General features: G+C 34.6%; 1 protein-coding gene across 2 annotated transcripts in view; it reads left to right on the top strand.

Moving 5' to 3' along the window:
• focad (focadhesin) overlaps positions 1 to 20800 on the top strand; it is a 48474-nt gene that overhangs the window by 1224 nt on the left and 26450 nt on the right. For both annotated transcript variants that reach the window (XM_058781578.1, XM_058781579.1), the window contains exons 2-11: positions 1526 to 1600; positions 1841 to 1915; positions 2934 to 3088; positions 7318 to 7416; positions 10486 to 10587; positions 10785 to 11010; positions 11646 to 11852; positions 12111 to 12198; positions 13062 to 13252; positions 13335 to 13595. In XM_058781578.1, the coding sequence (XP_058637561.1) occupies positions 1544 to 1600; positions 1841 to 1915; positions 2934 to 3088; positions 7318 to 7416; positions 10486 to 10587; positions 10785 to 11010; positions 11646 to 11852; positions 12111 to 12198; positions 13062 to 13252; positions 13335 to 13595 (1461 nt within the window). In that variant the 5' untranslated portion in view covers positions 1526 to 1543. The remainder of the gene's footprint in view (positions 1 to 1525; positions 1601 to 1840; positions 1916 to 2933; positions 3089 to 7317; positions 7417 to 10485; positions 10588 to 10784; positions 11011 to 11645; positions 11853 to 12110; positions 12199 to 13061; positions 13253 to 13334; positions 13596 to 20800) is intronic.

Below are 20800 nucleotides of genomic sequence, written 5' to 3'. Positions count from 1 at the left end.
ACCAACGGCTGGTAATCCCATTACCCTACACTGGGAGTCCATATGAGACAACATATGAGATGGCAGAGTCGGCGGTCCGCAACTGGACAGACATTGAAGCTTTGGCAAAAGTCACTTGTGAATAATGCATCCCATTGATGTGGTCGCCAGTGCCATCTGTCAGATGGTTGTGTCTTCTGAGTTTAGATGCGAGCAGCAGACTATATGTCTCGGGCCTTTATTTTATTTCACTTTAGATTACATCAGTTTGAAGTGGTGTTGGGTTATTCTTATTTCGGTCTAATAGTATCACCCTGAAGGCGGTTTTTGTCCCGTTGCACCTGTTTGGCGTGTTAGATCCCATGACACCTGTGATCTGAGTGATAAGGCGTTAACATGAGGTGGACGCACAGCTGTTTTTTGAACAGATGATGTCAGTTTGCATGTCAGTTTCTTCATTTCAGGAAATGAGGGTTGATTCTAAAAATGTGGAGTAAAGTTCCCATGACTTCATTTGCGGTTGCATGCTACGCATTTAAGAAATCCTGTTCTTTCCAAATTATTTCAATCTTAATGTCAGTAAGATGTCATTAGTTTTTTTTTTGGGGTCAGCAAGATGTTTGAAAGAAATGAATACCTTAATTCAGTACGATTGCATTAAATTGATCACAAGTGGCAGTTAGGACATTTATGATGTTACAGTGAAAAGATTTTCAAATAAATGTTGTTATTTCAAACTTTCTATTCATCAAAGAATCATGAATAGTTTCATCACGTTTTTAATATTGTTATTAGTAAGAAATGTGTCTTGAGCAACAAATCAGCAAATTAGAATGATTTCTGAAAGATAATGTGACACTAAAGAGAATGGCTGCTAAAAATACAGCTTTACCATCAGTGGAATTTACTACATTTTAAAATGCATTCAAATAGAAAACTGTTATTTAAAATTGTTTTTGTTTCTGTATTTTTGATTAAATAAATGCAGCCTTGGTGAGCACTATTCTTGCAGACTCCAGATTTCTGAACAGTACAATGAAAAAAATGGTGTAGAAACAATTTTAACCCATAAATTGCTATGACATTTTACAATACAAATAACACATTAAATTAAACCTGAAATAAAACTGAAATAGTATTTTCTTGTAAAACCACTCAAATTATTTTTTCTTCATTTACAACTTAAAAAACAAAAATCATTTTTACAGTGTTGTGTACCTCTTTACATTGCCAATACACATTCCTGGTTTTATTGTATGCCATTTATCAGAAATGATTATTCTGAAGAAATATTTGGCTGTATAATTTTATCAAAATGGCTAAAGCTCTTACCTTTTTAACACCTATTCTTCTGCATCTTGTCATCTTGAGACAAATTGTTCCAAGATCCAATCAAATCCTGTAGGATAAGATTGACTTTGAGTACTTTATTTTTTGCAATTGAATTTCATGTTGCTCTTAAAAATATGCGTCATTTTGCAAGTAAATCAGGCTAGAAATGCCTTTTTAAGTTGACTACCAATTTCGTATGATGTTTGTTTTTTAGTATGGGACATCATTTGTGATGACTGAAACTTTGAAGACCAGGTTTGAGTTCCCAAGCTCCCTGATTCAAGCCCAGGTAAAGCACTCAAAAACGGAGTTATGATTTAAGCATTTAGAGGTAAAACAAAGTTCAGATTCCACAGCAATTCAACGAAATGCTTATCTATCCTGCAAAATGCGTCAGTCTTGAAGAAATCCATTCCTGTGAATGAGTAAATTTGATTAAATCTTTTGTTTAGTTTGCTCAAGGCATGTGAAGAACCAGATTTTCTGCCTGATCAGTAAAGAACAGCTTTTTTTGACTTGTTAATTCTAGGCTGTGAGGACGCTGGTCACTGCAGTGCTGAAAGAGAAAGGCCAAAATGAAAGGATTTGTCAGACCACAGCTAAAGTAAGTTCTCGTGATCTTGCATATAAAGATTATATATCACATCATGGTTAGGACACATAGTTCAAATTAAACGGCCTGTTTTTGGCTGCTGTACCTTTAGGACTTCTATGTCAATGCTCCTTTGACAAGTAGAATGAGTAAGAGTGTTTTATCCAGTCACTCAATGATTAAACAGGCAGTGGTTTGTGTATGAAGGATTCCAAGGCGCACTCTCAGAAATAAAGGTACAAAAGCTGTCACTGGGGCGGTACCTTTTCAAAAGGTACATGTTTGTGCCTGGAGGGTCCATTTTGGTACCTTAAAGGTACATATTAGTACTTAAAGTGTACATATTTGAACCTAATAGGTACAAAAGTGTACCTTTTGAAAAGGTACCGCCCCAGTGACAGCTTTTGTACCTTTATTTCTGAGAGTGCACAATAATGATCTGAAACAATTTCAAGGGAACTTTAAACATAACCAAGCTAAATGCTTGTTTCTTGGTAGAAATGAAGTCACAAGTCGATAAAAAGAATTTATTCAAGTGATGCACCGAAATAATTTTTTTAACAAAACCGAAATTAAAGTTTTCAATTAGCTGAAAACCAAAAATAAAGCTTATTTCAAAATGTATATAATCAATTAATTGATCATCTTTATTTAATAATCAACACTTAAATCTGACAACCAGCAATCAAACTGAGTTGCACATTAGCATTTAAATACACATAAGGCACTTTTTATATTAGCTTATCAATTATACAGTTATGTTTCTAGACATTTTTTCATATCAAAAGTAACAAAGTACAAAGTTCATTGCGATTATTGGACGGTAAAAAATACAAATAATGTTTAGTGAAGATTTGTGTTGGATTTTGTATGTCTGAGTTTTGAGTTTGGAAAGTTACAGTAAAATATTCATGAAATGACCCATTTATAGGAAATGTGTGCTGTTTAGTTACTTTTACAACTTTCTCACGTCTATATTTTTGCTCATGTAGAATGTTTTGCATGATGAACTTGTGTTTTACATGAACAGGGTCAAGCGCTGGAGTCTCTGTGGGAGCAGTGCAGCAGTGACAGTACTGTCGTCCGCTCGGCCTGCTGTGATGCTCTGGTGCTACTCGTAGAACAGGGACATGCAGATCTGCCGTATGTGCTCAACACCACCCTTAACCTCCTGCCCTCGGCACGGTATGCTTCTGTCACGCACCTGGCTCTCACAGACTAATGCAGATTGTTATCCCTTGTCATCCCCCAATTTAAAAACCTCCATGTGAACTACATGGGCTGATAAACTGACTCAATTATCTTGTTTCTTTAACACATTTAAGCCCACTGTAAAAAAAAAAGTTGAGCCAACTTAAAATTTTAAGGCAACCAGCTTCAGCAGATTTTTGAGTTTTCTCAACTTGTCGTTTTAAGTTTATACAACAAAAATTTGAGAATCTCCCATAAGTTGAGCAAACTCAAGCTGGTTGCCTTAAAATTTTGAGTTGGCTCAACTTTTTTTTTTTTTTTTTACAGTGCATATTATAGTGTCAAAGGTAGCTCTAGATGCATTTTCAAATGGGATTTGTTTTTGTGAAACCGTGGCACACCCTTCACACCCTGTCAAGCCTTGATGGGACCTTATCAGCATCCTCAGGCACTGACCTCTCCCTTCTCTTAACTCTGGAATTAGTCTTTGTTTAAATACATGCAATGTAAAAACACTTTTTAGAGACCAATTACACATTAGTGCATCAAGTGATGTGTACATTTGATGTTAAAATACTCTCTTCTATCCCAGTTCAGTATGCAAAGACAACTATTAGTAAGCATGCGTTTAAATTGTAGAATGTGTTTATATTTCCTAGAAGAGTCTTAACATTGTAGCTTTTAACATTCATACAGTACATTTATAAGGGAACTGTAATTATAACTACCATTTTTGAATAATATTTGTTGATTTTACTGAGGTTTCAAAGCATTTATACATTCAAGCTCTGGAAAATTCTGTAATTTCAGTAATGCTATCATTAACAGCAGGTGTTTCCAACATCACACTGACAACTCATAGTGTATACTTGAAGTTGTAAAAGTACTTAATGGTAGGTGACTGTTGTGTTAATCACATGGAGGTGGGCAAATTGTCAACGACTGAGTCTCTGGTTTTAAAAATAACCATTGTGTTCAATGACTTTTTTGAAAAGGTTTTTTTACGCTCATCAATGCTAATTTTATTTGATCAAAAATACAGTAAAAACAGTAATATTGTGAAATATTATTACAATTTAAGATATATATTTTCTATTTTAATATATTTAAAAATGCCATTTATTCCACTGGTGACAAGGCTGATATTTCAACAGCCATTACTCCAGTCTTCAGTGTCACAGGATCCTTCTAATATGCAGATTTGGTGCTCAACAAAAATGTATTATTTTTATTATTATCAATGTAAAGAAAAAAAAAACAATGCTGCTAATTATTTTTGTGGAAATACATGTACTGTGATACATTGTTTACAGAATTCTTTAATGAATATAAAGTTTAGAAGAACAAAATTTATATAAAATAAAAATCTTTTGTAACATTATAAATGCTTTTAAAACATATTTTTCTAGACTGAAATACTTTTACTCCCGTGAGAAACTTTTATTCTGTTGATACTTTTGAAAAGGTTTTTAATCAAGTAAATCCAAATTTAGTTCTAGGGTTTTTTTTGTTTTTTTTTTAATCTCATTAAGTTTTAATTTTGAATAACTAAACCTGGCTCTCGCCATTTACATAGCCATAGGTGCTGACATGGTGTTAAAAAGGAAAGAAAAAAAAGAAGAAAATTACAATTCAATGAAACGCATCCTTCTTCAATAAAGGCATTCATTTCTTTAAAAAAAAAAAACACACTGACCCCAAACTTAGTGTGTTTACAACTTGCTGTAAGAAATCAGTTGCAGGTGGTATTTATAATTTAGGTCAAGTGTATATTCTCTGTGCAGTTTAAATGCTTATATCAAAGTTTGGGGATGCGCTACCTTATAAATGTCCACAAAAAACATTTTTGATTTCATCTGCTCTTTAAAACAGTTGTAAAACAGATATGTCTGTGCCTGTCTGACCCAGTTATATATTAGTCAATCAGTTGTTTGGCTCGAGGAACAAGTTGCCTTGTTCAATTGGCCTATTAATTGATTAATATGATTCTTTTTTTGTAAATCTAACAGACCACATCCAACTGATGCTTTTAAAACATGCTAAAATTAAATTTAACCCTAAAGCACAAACAAACACAGATGCTTTATTGGTTGATTGCTGCTGTAATATGCATACTATATTGCGTTTTTAGAGGATTACCTCGGTTATCTGCCTACACACATCCTTTTTCCTTTGAGTTGGACTCTTGGATGAAGATAAGAAACAGACTGAGGGTGCACATCTGCATATTCAGAAATTTGAAAAAAAACCACATCTGAAATGCAGCCTGCTCCATCAGTCAGCTCATGTGTCTCCAACACACACACACACACACACACACACGGCTGCTGCTGTCATCACTGTCACACGGAGCAGCTACCCACACAATGTACCCTTTCATCATACAGACCTGAATTTTAAAGGAAGAGTTCACCCAAAAATAAACATTCTGTCATTATTTACCCACCCCCATGTCATTTCAAACCTGTATGCTGTTTTCCTTCAGTGGAACACAGAAGTAGATATTTTTGATATATCGCTATGCAGCTTTTGCCTTACAACAGCAGTTCATAGTGACCGGAGGCTGTAAAGCTCCATAAATGACAAAAAACACATAAAGCACCATAAAAATAATCAATATGACTACACTAGATTCCAGGTCTTTTGAAGCCATAAGCATGCAAGCCTAATGTATACTTTTATGCAGGGTTTTTTGGGTGTTTTTTTTTAAATCTTGCATCACTATGAACTACTGCTGTATGGCAAAAGTTGTGTAATGATTAAAAATATCTACTTTTTTTGTTCCATGGAGAAAAATAACAGCATGAGGGTGAGTAAATAATGACAGAATTTAAATGTTTTTTTAATTATTTTATATTTATTTGCTTTATTTACTATATGTAATTTATTTTTTACATTTTTATTTAATTATTTGAGTATTGAAACTTTTGTTACTTTGTGTAATCCACGTTTATGTTTTTTAGTTATAAAGGATATCGGGTATCAATAACCTCAGCATTATTATATTTTTTTAACCTTTTGCTGCTTTTATGGATAGGAGAATATAGAGTAGACATGAAATATTAACAAATGCTTTAACAATTGATTTGCCTGTGTGAGAACCGGCAGCTTTGACAATAACTTCAGGATTTCAACATTATGTAGATTTCATTTAGAGCTCATTAAGCACTAATGCCACATTTATTTTCAGCATGGGCTGTTCTTTCATGCACATTGTCCCAAATAATCCAGCAATAATTTGGTACAGTACATAAGCTGATTGAGATGTAGAAAATTGGAGCGTTATGGCTTTGCTATGCGCAGTGCGTACCAGGCTCACGAAAGAGCCTAGATGAAAGCTGGTAAGATGAATTTCCTTTCACTGTGGAGTTATGTTTTCCCTCCTGGTAAAATATACAGTAATCAAACCCATAGGAGCTGAGGAACGTACAGTCAGACTTGAGAGGGCTGGGAAGGAGGGATGAAAGAAAATACAGCACATGTTGTCACGCAGAGGTGATTTATAATGTATGAGAAACACTCCACCTGTATTCTCGTTAGGGAATGAGAGCTTTGTATCTTGCATCCCAATATGTCATTGGCTACTTTTTTTTGAGTAGCATACTACTAGTACTATTACTGCTGTATATAGTATGTAAACTGTGCAAAGTATGATTTTAAGAACCAAATGACCTCTTGCATTGGCTAAAATGTGCAACATATAACCAGAACAAAGTGATTCCTACAATGTAATGCTCTTGAATTGACATTTTATTTTCAGTTTGTTGAGAAATCCCAGAAGTAACATCAAAAAGTCATTTTAACATCATTATATATTGATTATTTGTTCAGATTGCCTAGATCTAAGACATTTTTATGCAATATTGGGTTAGAAATTACCTTAAAAACACACTAAAAAACACTGTTGCATACTATTGTTTGGATCAGTATGCAGTAGTACACTTGCATTCTATTGCAAACATTACCACATACTCAAATATAGCCCTTCTTCGTCTGTCTTTCAATAAACAGATGTTATGCTATTTGCCATTTTAAAGATAAAAACGTTTGTTAAATTGGATCTTACTTTAGGTTGAATATTTGCAAATATTTTTGTGTTTGGAAATCGAGCTGATTCATTTTGTCTTAACAGATTGTATGCACTGCAGTGATGGATTATGGGTCTATGGTTTTTCTTGGGTAGTATCTGCTGATGTTGACTGTTTTGTTTCTTGCCTGGGCAGGAATGTTCAAGGGCTGATCAAAGTGGTCGGGAGGCTGCTACAGATCCAGGCAAGTCAGCGGGATAACGGAGCAAGCTTCACCTGTCCATATTCAATTAGGTGAGTGCCTTTTCCAAGTGCAACAGCTGCCGCTAGTTTTTTTTTTCCCTCAGAACTCTCACCCTTGCCCATGTCTAGTCATATTGGATTTTAAACATACCAATTTGTTTGCTGTGGGTAACAGAACATGATGTAACACTACTCTTTTAAATATATGTAAATGAAAAAATTCCAAATAAAGACCTCTTAGGTTAAACTACCGTTTAAAAGTTTGGGGTTTTATAAAATGCTTTATTTAATTAATTGTTTGGTTTCACAAAGGCTGCATTCATTTAATCAAAAAGTATAATATTGTGAAATATTATAACAAATTAAAAGAACAGTTTTCTAATTAAATATTTTATAAAATGCAATTTAATCCTGTGACAGCAAAGCTGAATTTTTTGCTCAAGAAACATTTCTTATTATAGTTAAAAACAGTTATGCTAAAATGTTTTTCTGGAGTCCAGGATACACCTTTAAGAAACCAAGGACCAGTTTGCACTTTCTGACCATTACTTACAGCTTGCATATGGACTTTCATCATGCATGTGTTTTTGTTTGTTTGTTTATTTATGTGAATTTATCCTGGTTTATATGACCTCTCATGATGAGTTACTTTATAATGAATCAAATGACTCTGCATGTCATTTTTCTCCTTCTCTGTCGAGTTCCTCCCTGGTGTGAAGATGAATGGGTGGAGGGCTGTGTGCTGGCCTGGGATTGGTGCTTGGCCTTTAGCACGGGTGGGCACTGAGGGAGGGCTTGAGGATTAATGGAAGATGCCCACTGGTGCTCATTGTGTCCGTCTGCTCGATGGCTCCTCTGCAATCTGCTCTGGGGTCACAAAGCCACTTACTGTAGATATCCAACAGAAGCAGAGAGGGTTAGGGTGGGGTTGTGTAAGGATTGTAGAAGAATAAATCAAATCTGTTTCCTTAGAAAAAAAAGACATAGATGAAAAGCTAAAACTATAAATTTCTTTTTATTTGTCTTGGGCACAGTATTTCCTGAGTGCCTGCTATAGAAAACTAGTCTTTTATGCTCACCAAGGCTGCATTTATTTGATCGAACATACAGTAAAAACAGTAATATTGTGAAATATTATTACAAAATAAAATAACTGTAATATATTTTAAAATGTAACTCATTCCTGCAATGGCAAAGCTGAATTTTCAGCATCATTACTCCAGTCTTCACTGCCAAACGATCCTTCAGAAATCATTGTAATATGGTGATTTGGTGCTTTAAAAATGATATTATTATTAGTGGTGACAGTTTTGCTGCTTAATTTTTTGATACATTTTTTTCAGGATTTTTTGATGAATAGAAAGTTAAAAAATTTTTTTTTTTAAGGATTTTTTTTTTTGTAACATGAAAAAAGTATTTACTGTCACTTTTGATAAATTTGATGCATCCTTGCTGAATGAAAGTAGCCTATTAATTTCTTTAAAATAATTTTACTGACCCCAAACTTTTGAACAGCAGTGTATAATTATTATTTTTTGACTGAAACTCAGTATATCACAGTCAGATCATTTGTTAGACTGATTTAAATCAATAATCTGGGAGGCTGAGAGCATTTTTGACCAACTCATTAAAGTAACTGAAAAAATAGCCATTTGTTTGTGAATCAAAATGTACTGACTGGTCATACAGTACTGTATGTATGTTGCATTTCTTCTTTGTTTTTGTCCTGCAAAGGCACAAAAGAAGGATGCGTTGTCTATTATTTTCTTTGTTTTATTTTTATAATGTTTTTGATATTAATTAATCCTTGCCCTTCCGCTTCAGACTGCAGACTCACAACTCAGGAAGATATAATAAATCACATTTTTTTTTCTAAACTTTTTGTATTCTATCTGTTTCTTTTTATTTATTACATAATTAAAAAAAAAAAACAACCTTGCTACGTGTACTGTTTAGTTAATTAAGACTTGTTATAGCACTTGCATATCATTGCTCTTTTGTTGATTTTGATTGCTTCAAATTGTCCTCATTTGTAAGTCGCTTTGGATTAAAAACGTCTGCTAAATAACTAAATGTAAATCAAATCAAATACATTTTATTCACTATGCTGTATATTCAGTCCAAATTCTGTAGACACAAACTTCCAAATTCTCATTGACTGCTGAAGTTTTAAACGTGGTTAAGGAGTCTCACTCTAAACTTTCAGTTCAGATAAGTGAGATGGAGGTCAATGTGTCAGCCAGCCATTGTCTGGCAGATAATGTTGTGGCTGTCTGCCGAATACCGCCTCTGATGGATGAACCCTGATAATGTGATGGCTGCACCAGTTGGCCGGGGAACAAGAAGAGATAGATGAGCAAATGTTTGAACTGTAGGATGTCTGTGGAGGGAGTGGAGAGCTTTGGTGCAGCCCTAACATCTGGCTGGAGGTGACCCAGACCATAAATTTAAGTGCTGAAAGACTGTTTACCATGTAGAGGATCTTCAAGGTAGCTTTATAAAATATGTTCCTGTCTGACCCAGTGCCAAAGGCACACACAAACACCATGATCAGGGATTTGGATGAGTTCATTAATCTTGGATAAAAGAGCATGCGTGTTTGTTAATAAAAGGGCCTTCATTTATATGTTAGCATTAAGGTTAGACATTAATCACCAGCATAGAATAAGAGGGAAAGACATCCAAGCAAAAACTGCAAAAAGGAGGCTGATGCATTAAAGGAATATTTTCAAATTTACTGAAAATTTACTCACCCTCAGGCCATCCAAGATGTAGATGATTTTGTCTCTTTATCAGAACAGATTCTGAGAAATGTAGCATTGCATCACTTGATTGCCAATGGATCCTCTGCAGTGAATGGGTGCCGTTAGAATGAGAGTCCAAACAGCTGATAAAAGCATCCCAGTAATCCACAATTTTCCTTCTGAAGGCACCCATTTACTGTAGAGGATCCATTTGTAAGCATTTGATGCAATGCAAAATTTCTCAGAATCTGCTTTTTCCAAAACCTTCACTCTTTCTGTTCCTCTCTTGTGGAATGAGCTGCCAACCTCCACCCGAAATGCTTAGACCACAATTCACAAATACTGACGTTTAATTATGTGCTTGATTTTTTTTTAGGACCTTCCCTCACCCCTACATCACAGTTCTGGAAAACCGTCCCGACTGCTGGCCCGCTCTGCTCCAGGAAATTGATGACTTCCTTCAGCTGGCTACAGACAAGTATGAAATCTCATTCAAGTCTATTATCAACCCTCAACCAAGTGCTATATAAAATGTAACAAATGACCTTGTTTTTGGCCTTCTGTGTCTCCTTTGCTCTTGATGCTTCCTAGAATCTGTAATAACAGGACAGATTGAATATAATTTCCTTTTAAACCTTTACAAGTTAAATTATGTCTATATTGTGTTTTCTTTAGAGATGAGCCAGTATATGTGGAAATGTTGGTACCGTTCCTTCGTTATCTGTACTGCGAGCCCCAGAGGTTGTCAGAAAATGCCCTGCTCAGACACAGCCTCCTCAGGGTCCTTCTCCAGCCACGAGGGGCTCCTGAGCCTGACAGCCAGCTGGAAAAGGGGCTGTCTGGCACTAGGGTGGTCTGTGAGCTAATACGCAGCCTCTTTGACCTGCTCCCATACATGCTGGTAAGCTGGCGGATGATTTCTGATGTGCTGAGCTGAAGTTGCTCTATCTATAGCGCTATGTGGCTTAGTCCCATAACTGAAGGTTTAAATTAACCATCACTGTAAATTTCCCATGGTGCCTAGCTCTACGTTATGATTTAACAAAAGGCATTAAAGGTGTCATACATTACTACTTAAAAGTTTTTTTTTTTCTTTCAACAGATATGCATTGAACTGAGGGTGATGTTGTAGGCATTTATAAAGTTACAAAAGATTTCTCTTTCAAATAAATGTTGTTGATTTGAATTTTATTTATCAAAGAATCCTGAAAAACATGCATCACAGTTTCCACTCAGTTTTTTTTTAACTGTGATAATATTAAGAAAAAAATATTTAAATAAATTACATTTTAAATGATTTTAAATTGTTATAATATTTAATTATTTTAATGTATTTTTTAATAAATAAATGCAGCCTTGTTGAGGATTTTGAAAACATAAAAAGGTAGTATAGGTGATATGGAGCAATATGGGGTCAATAAATAATGACAGAACGTTAATTTTGGGTGAACTATCCTTTCAAACATTTTTACCACACTCTGTTCACACACTATGCTCAATATGCATTCAGTGTTTCATCGTCCTGTGACCCATCAGGTGGACAGTGTAACAGCAGTGGTTGAGTTCAGCTCATTTGCTGAATCTCTGACGTCGGCTCTGCTCACCGATCCAGGCTTCTGGAGAAAGGAACTGACCGAGCTGACTCTTCAGCTTCTGTGTGCCTGTCAGCTCAGTGTTCATCTAGGAGGAGAACTGATGTCTCTCCTGCACACACTCCACCAGATAATACCTGGACATGCAGAGGTGAATGCACACATTACAGTGTTATTTTCTGGCTCATTTTATGCATATTATTTAGGTGGGAATGTGAGAAAATGGCAAGATTAGTATTATTTTCTTGTTGCTGCAGTTACACTCTAAGTGTGATCTCAACAAATATTCTCCTCTCGTCTTTATAATGGTTTTGTTTGCATAACGTTTTCTAGCTCAAAGCGATTTGCATTTCTCAGAGGCTCCATCTGTGTCAAGCCGTTTGTCTGATTGTGCTCTATCTAACTGTAGGAACTCCCGCCTGAACAAGCGATCATGGGAATCTCCCTGCTACTGCTAAGTGCCTCCACCTCTCAACAAATTGCCCTCCTAGAGCTCGGTAAAGCTCCTCTTGCTACAGTATCTGACTGCATCAAATTGACACAGCTAGCTTAATTTCCACAGAAAATGGTGAAATTATTACGAAATTATTTTTGTTACTTTTTTCTTGCTGAGTTTCATACTGATAGCAACATAAACAAATAAAACTGTGAGAAAAACTCACTAAAAAGGTTTCATTTCAGGATAAGTTGCATCAGAAAATGATAATGATTTATTTCTAAGGCTCATACTTGGGATTATGGATTTGAACCATTTAATTATATAGCACTTTATACGACACAGATTGTTTCAAAGCAGGAAAATAACAGAATCAATGATTCAACTTCATCAAAAATGAGACATGCTGTAAAGCAGCTCTAAAAAGACAATAGTATCAGTTCAGTGTTGATTCAGTTCAGTTCAATAACTGTGTTCATCAGGCATAAAACAGTTCAATATGGCTATATGCAGAAGGAAATAGTGTTGTTTTTCAACTCAATACAAACCCTTAAACCTATATAGCAGAGTTTGTGCTACAAACATAATTTTAGACCTAAAATTATGTGGTTTATTGGTGTACGGTAAATAATAAAATGAAAAGGAAAAAAAAAAAACTGATGAATTGTCTTGAATTGAATAATGACACTGTTGTGTCTGTAGAGCTTTTTAGAGAAAGAATTAAATTTTTTTCTCATGTTTGATAAAGTTTGGCATCATTGAGTTGTTTATGTGAAGCTCCTTTCAAACAATCTTTGCTATATAAAGCACTAAATAAATAAAGGTGAATTGACTGACCCTAACATAATGCCTAGTTTCAAACGAGTTATTGTATTCACTAAGTTAGAGTTGTGAACTATAACTTGTCTTTTTCATTTCTGCCAGTTGTAAAGATTGTCCCTCCTGAGGTTCCTCCTCCCTGGGGAGCGTCTTTGCTGGTGATGCCCTTGTTACAGGTGCTGTCCTGCTCCAGCCTCATGGAAGCTCTGACAGACTCGCAAACACACACAAAGAACCTTAAACTGACCAATTCACTGTTGCAAACGGTTCAAAGAGAGCCCTCAGAACGAAAAGAGGTACCATAAATAATCATGCACCCTTTCAGAAGAGAGTTTTCAAAGTAGCGTGTGACATTAGGCTTTGCGTTTGCCTCCACAGGGCTCCACACAGCTGAGTTTGCCTCTTAGCACTTGGTACAGCGAGCTTCAAGTGGCCACCAACGTCTTGCACCGAATTTCCATAGACTCCATGTCTGCCGTAGAATGGCTTTACTCCCTGCAGTCATCACTCTCTGTCTGTGAACACGTCCCAGATACTGTTTGTCTCCTGGTGTCCCATGTTATCGTCAGCAGTCATGGGGATCTCTGCAGGATAGCGCTGGACACTGCCGCTGCTGTCGCCGAGGCCGATCCTGCTAAGGTAAATTTTGCATCTCAGTGATTAGTTTTGCTGTATTGCAGTTCTGTATTATTTAGTAAGAGTAGTGCCTAGTGGTTAATACTTCAGGCTGGTAACCAAAAATGTAAGGAGTTCAAATTCTTTAATTCAATCACCACTGCGTTTAATACTTTTTTCTGTCCCTGCAACTTAGGAATAGTTCCCCCAAAATTGTAAATTCTTACTGTGTTTATTCTAAACTGTATGACTTTCTTTACTGTTTTGCTCACATAAATGAATAATAAACTGTAAAAATTTAATTCATTAGTTTAAAATGAATTCACAACATGGTAATGTACATTATGAAAAGTTAGTATTCGTTTTAAGATTTACAAAAAAAAAATTAAGTGTTATTAAATTATTAGTGTTTTTAAAGATTGACAAGACCTTTAGATGATGGCAAGCATAAATATTAATTAAAAATAAACTGAAATGCAAATTTATTTTTGCAGTAATATTTTTAAAAAGAAATTAATACTTGTATTGAGCAAGGAATAAATTGATCAAAAGTGAAGTAAAGATATTTATTTGAAATCAAAAAGTTTATGATTTCGTGATTCATCAAAGAATCATGAAAAAAATACATATACATATATCAGAATCAGCATATTAGAATGATTTCTGAAGGATCATGTGACACTGAAGACTGGAGAAAGGATGCATTTGCATCACAGGAATAAATTACATTTTAAAATATTTTTAAATAGAAAACAGTTTTTTTAAATTGTGATAATATTTCAAAATATTGTAGTTTTTACTGTATTTAAAAATATATATATAATTCAGACGTGATATAATTCACGTATTTCATCCTTTGTGGGCATAAGAGATTTTTTTTCAAAAACATTTAAAAAATCTTAGCAGCTCCAAACTACTGAACGGTATTATGTATAATACAGTATATATAGTGTATAGAGCATTAATGTGGTGGTGGAGAAAAAAAAGGGAAAAAGTAATATGAGTTTGGAATAACATATGGGTGAGTCAGTGATGACAATTTTCTTTTCCTTTAACCATAGTTTGCTTTAGGAGGATTGTTAGTGTAATACTCGACAGCGTTATGGAAACAAATTAGACAAAATAGACATACTTTACCACAGAGATTCTTCAGAAACTGTTGTACAAACCTGTTGTTATGTTCTATCTTTTTTGATTGGCCTCCGTGTTTCATTCAGGACTGTAAAGGATTTTCACAAAACACAAAGACAGTATAACAGTTCTCTAAGCTGTAATGATGAAAACCACAGTCCTTAGACATGTTCCTTTTACACATTAAGAGCACCACATTGTTCCTTGAACGACAGACATTTAACAAGAAATAGCACAATTGGAAAAACAATTTTCCCCTCATCTTACGCTTTCATTTCTATCCATTATCCAGATGTCAGTGTTACTAGGCAACATGCGCAGCCTTAGAAACTGGAGCAGTAATTACTTTAGCTAAATGCTAAATGAAGGTGTATCGTGGTACAGTAGACCTGTACTCCCCACTTACATTCATTACAGAATGCCTTAGGGCACTCATGGACAGAAAGTCATTGAGACCAGAACGACTGGCAACCGTGAACATGGGAAGTGTGTGACCTGAAGGAGGATGTGCAGCCCTGCAGGACTGCTGTAATCACACTAACAGGAAGATATTCAAGGAGGAATATGCATCATCTGTCACTGGCTCTATGCCCTTATTAGAGGCCTTGGCTGGATGCTGAGATTCAATCTCGACTGCTTTCCGATTAGGGCTGGCTGATTTATTGAATGCTCACAGTATAGTCACTGTGATTCCGTTGCTGATAGAAATGATTGCGTTGATTTTATAATGCGATGTGCTTTATATTTGACCATTAAGTCTACTAGACAACATGTCATTAGACTAGTTGCACAAACTTTCCTGTGAGAGAGCATTTTAGTGGCATCTTATTTAAAATTTCAGTAAGAAAAACAGTGTTGTTGTTGGTCAGTTAAATTCATTTCAGCAAATCAGTTCAAACTGGGCATTTCAATTAACTGGTTCAATGATTTGTTTGTGTCATCGCTCAAAATGTCTACTAAAATAGTACAGTAAATATTGCTCTTTGTTGGTGCATATAAATAATACATTTTGATTTTGTTCATTTCATGAAAAGCAATATTTTAATAACATACGGTAATATTTTAAGTAGATTTTGTGAGATTCAAAAACATGTTTTAAATAAATTATTACATTTATTTAGAAAGAACGCATTAAATTGATTTTGACAAGTATAATTTTCTTGTCAAAATCTGTCAAATGATTAATCGCGATTAATCGCATCCAAAATAAAAGTTTTTGTTTACATAATATATGTGTGTGTTCTGTGTATATTTATTATGTATATATAAATACACACACATAGAGCATATATTTTGAAAATTTTTACATGTATTTACGTGTATATATTTATATTCATATAAATTATATCATATATAAATATATTTAATATATAAACGTAACATCTTTTTCTTAAATATATACATGAATGTGTGTGTATTTATATATACATAATAAATATCCGCAGTACACACATATATTATGTAAACGAAAACTTTTATTTGGGATGCGATTAATCGCGATTAATCGTTTGACAGCACTAAAAATTATATTTCTTTATCCTGAAGAAATGCTGTTCTTTTGAACTTTTTTTTGTCAAAGAATCCTGAAAAAAGTATCATCATTTCTACAAAAACATGAAGCAACACAACTGTTTTCAGCTCTCATAATAATAAGAAATGTTTCATGAGCACCAAATCAGTATATTAGAATGATTTCTGAAGGATCATGTGACACTGAATACTGGAGTAATGATGATAAATTCAGCTTTGCATCACATGAATAAATTACTTTTTAAAATATATTAAAATAGAAAACAGATGTGTTAAATAAATTGTAATAATATGTGACCCTAGACCACAAAACCAGTCTTAAGTCGCTGGGGTATATTTGTAGCAATAGCCAAAAATACACTGTATGGGTCAAAATTGTTGATTTATCTTTTATGCCAAAAATCATTAGGATATTAAGTAAAGATCATGTTCCATGAAGATATTTTGTAAATTTCCTACTGTAAATATATCAAAACTTAATTTTTTTGTAATACTCATGGCTAAGAACTTAATTTGGACAACTTTAAAGGTGATTTTCTCAATATTTTGATTTTTTTTTTGAACCCTCAGATTCCAGATTTTGAAATAGTTATATCTCGGCCAAATATTGTCCGATCATAACAAACCATACATCAAAAAATATTGCCAACACCAAACTTTTGAACAGTATTTTAATATACACTTTCTCATACTCTGTTTTCTCTATTTCCCTCTATTTCTTTGGTCCTCACTCATTAAGACTGTTAATTGGCTTGCTCTGTGGGTCAGAGGTTGTGCTGGTTTCAGAGGGCCATGTCTCTCCTCTCAGCTTTCAGAAAGGGTTTTGTAATGGGGATGCTGAGGGGTTAATCTCCAATTAGAGGTTAGAACAACTGCTATGGTGTCCCCTCTCTAAGGGTTAAAAAATCTTCTCAAGAGAGGAAAGATCTGGTACTCCCGGTTAGTGAGGGTCTATTAGGAGAGGTTTGTCTGGGGAACTGTTTTACAAATTCTGAAACTAAATTAGGAAAGACAGTTGATTTTATGTGATGCATTTTAGATGCCATCTTTACACATTTATTAGCCTTCTAAGAAACACTTTACTTGAATCCTGAATACAGTGCTTGATCTAATTGGCCACACTAACATAGGAGTTCTTTCTGGCAACGAGAAAAATATTGCATAATCAAACCTTATTAAGTCTATTAAAGCTAAACACTATTGAGTGTATTGCTACATCTCCAGTTTGCAGCTGGTGAAATACCAATAATCCCATGCATTTTAATTATGTAAAATGTTTCTTGTTAAAAGCATGGTGACTTTTGAAATGTTTTTTTAAATCAATAGGGTTTTTATTTCTGTTATGTAGTTAACATTCTCTAGTTAGTAAATAATTACTTATGTATGATTGGTGTTCTTGTACCCTGTTCATTTCAAACTCTTTTCAAGTGGCATTGTATTTTGTGCAGTTTTAAGTACATTGAGAATTGTTTCGGTAAGTAAGGTTTATACAGTGATTTTCCTGTACTGTAACATTTAGCTTTAGGTTTTGAGATTCAGCGGTGATTTATTAATGTTCTAACTGCATCTCTGAACTTAATTATACTTGCAACCGGTATTATTTTAGTGTACTATTAACATATTTTAAATATTATATTTTTACACTGTCAAGTTTTTTACAGTTTTAGTAATTCTGTTATGTATTTTTTAATTATTTGTTTTTATTATTATTTGTTTTTAATTTTTCTAAATAAAGTGTATATATAGTTTTTAGTTTATTTAGTTATTTTAGTACTTAAATTTGGAAACTAGATGAAATAAAATGATTATATATATATTAGTCACAATTAATGTTTATTTTATGTATTTATTATTTAAAAAGAAATAATAATAATAACCCTGCTTGCAACCACTTAACATTACTTAAAATGTAATGTTCACTCATGTGAACGTAAATTTTTAGAATGAATATATTCTCACAATATTTTATTTATTTGAGGGATTAATTGTTGTATTTATATATATATGTGTATATGTTTTTTTTTTTTACTTTTTTCTGACATTTTATATCTATTTGGCAAATGCTGAATAGCCTTTACATAGTAGACGTAGATGCTAGATGGTGTTTTACAGTCAATAATAATTAGGTTTTCCACTGTGAGTACAGTGTCTTGAACTGACAGGCATTGGTCAGGATCTCGTCTCGGTTTAGATCTGAGCCTCAAGGGGTCTAATCTTGATATGTATCTAGGTCTAGGAGGATGTGGTCTTGAATTCAGCTCTGATAGGAGGATGCCTCCAGAACTCTTTAAAAAAAAGGCCCTGGATGAGTTTGTGTTTTGTTGGTTGCTCATTTATGCATAACGTTGGCTTTGTGGGAATGTGAGCTGTTGTGTTTTCCCGGAGCAAAAGACTCCGATATAAACCAGCAGACCCGTTTAGTCACCGCAAAGCATTTCTTTGATGCCAAAAACATGAAATGAATTAGCAAAGCAGCTCTTGGGTATGTACTCAGATTTGAGGGCATAGTCCTCAATTCAGGTAGAGAAAGTTTTCAGGTCCTTCACACGATCCGCAGGTTTTCACCAGTTTGTCACTTTAATGTAGCCCCTCAGTCGAGCATACCTTTCATTTTTATTTTGCTTGAGCTGAGGAAACACTGGCCTTGGGCCATTCTTTTAGCATTATAGAAGCTTCTGGAGCAGTGTTTATGCTACAGAAAACAGCTTGAGAAAATAAAGAAAGAGAGAAACAGGGTGTTAGTCAGACGGTTGGAGAGGATTGCAGCAACTGTTGGAAAGAACTTCAAAGCCGATGGCTCTTTGGCGTTCCTCGCCCGCTGCATGAGATGGATAACTTGTGACAGTCTTGCTCGGTTTAACTCGAATGAGGTGGGTGAGAAGAATAAGAATTTGCCCTCCCACCCCTCCTCCATCAGCCCCTCGCTGTGATGAGCATGTCTCGTTATGTTATTTGCTCCGGCGTTTCTTTGGTAGCCAGTCATGAGTGATTTTCCTGATTATCTGTTGTTTTAGCCTCTTTATTTTCTTAACTTAGAAGCCGTATTTGTGTGTACATGGCCAGCTTTTTTCATTTCACTGATCTGACCTGTCTTTTTTCTTTTTTTGTCTTGTTTTTCTTACTTGCTTGATCTCTTTCTGAACTATTTTGAATGATCGGACTGTAATAAAGCTATTAAAGCTAAGCAACATGAATTTTGTATTGCTACATCTTAAATGAGCATTCACCCAAAAATGTGAAAATTTTGTCACCCTCATTTTTGTTCCAAACCCTTATGACCCGTATTTCTTTTGTGGAATGTAAAATGAAGATATTTTGAAGATCTGTGTTTTTTGTCATTGGGGTCCAATGTAATTTCATGGATAAAAAACTGAAAATTCTTCAAAATATCCTTTTTTTTGTGTCATGCTGAAAAATCAAAGCCACTTTGGTTTGGAATGAGGATTTTTACTCGCTTTTTTGTTCTTTAAGTATTGCTTGATTGTTGTCATATCCAACTTTCCATCTTTCACATTCTTGCTGTTTGCAGTTTTCATATAATGGTTTTCAAGGGTCTTTACATTACATTTGTCCTACATGCTTTCATTTTTAATTAAATTCTTTGTAGCGCTCTTTGAAAGGATTGGATGTTAAGAATGCCCTGTGAGCGACTGATGATGATTCATTTAATTTCTGTCAGCTAAAACTGAGATGATTATGTTTGGCTTTTCTACTGCTGGTAATCAACAGTAAGTCCTGTAACAGCAATGTCTCGACCCCGTTCTTGAATTTTAACATTAACCGTCACTAAGAACAGCTCATATCTTTCTGCTATTCTTTCACAGATTTTGAGATGGTTACGTTTGCATTTATTATATCTGTTACATCATTACAGCTCTTCATACACTGCGCTATCAAAAGTTCGGGGTTGGTAAAATTTTTTATTTTTAAATAATAAAAAAAAGTCTCTTATGCTCACCAAGCCTGAATTGGTGCTTAAGAAACATTTATTCTTATTATTATAAAGGTTAAAAACTAGTAGTGCACAACAAAACAGAAACAAGCCACAACACAACGAAATTAGCGCAACGCAACAAAATCAACACAACAGAATCGGCACAACACAACTAAATTAGCACAACACAACGGAAACAAGCCACAACACAACGAAATTAGCACAACACAACGGAATCGCCACAACACAACGAAGTTAGCACAACACAACAAAATCAACAACGGAATCGCCACAACACAACGAAATTAGCACAACACAACGAAGTTAGCACAACACAACAAAATCAACAACGGAATCGCCACAACACAACAAAATTAGCACAACACAACGGAAACAAGCCACAACACAACGGAAACAAGCCACAACACAACGGAATTACCACAACACAACAAAATTACCACAACACAATGAAATTAGCACAACCCAACGAAATCGTCACAACACAACAGAAACAAGCCACAACACATTGAAATTAACAAAACACAACAAAATCACCACAACACAACGAAATTACCACAACACAATGAAATTAGCACAAAACAGCAAAATCGCCACAACACAACAAAATTAACAA

The sequence above is a fragment of the Onychostoma macrolepis genome, chromosome 07 (genome assembly GCF_012432095.1).
Source record: "Onychostoma macrolepis isolate SWU-2019 chromosome 07, ASM1243209v1, whole genome shotgun sequence".
Lineage (NCBI taxonomy): Eukaryota > Metazoa > Chordata > Actinopteri > Cypriniformes > Cyprinidae > Onychostoma > Onychostoma macrolepis.
The sequence above is the reverse complement of the archived record's forward strand: the minus strand, read 5'-3'. Positions and strand labels throughout refer to the sequence as shown.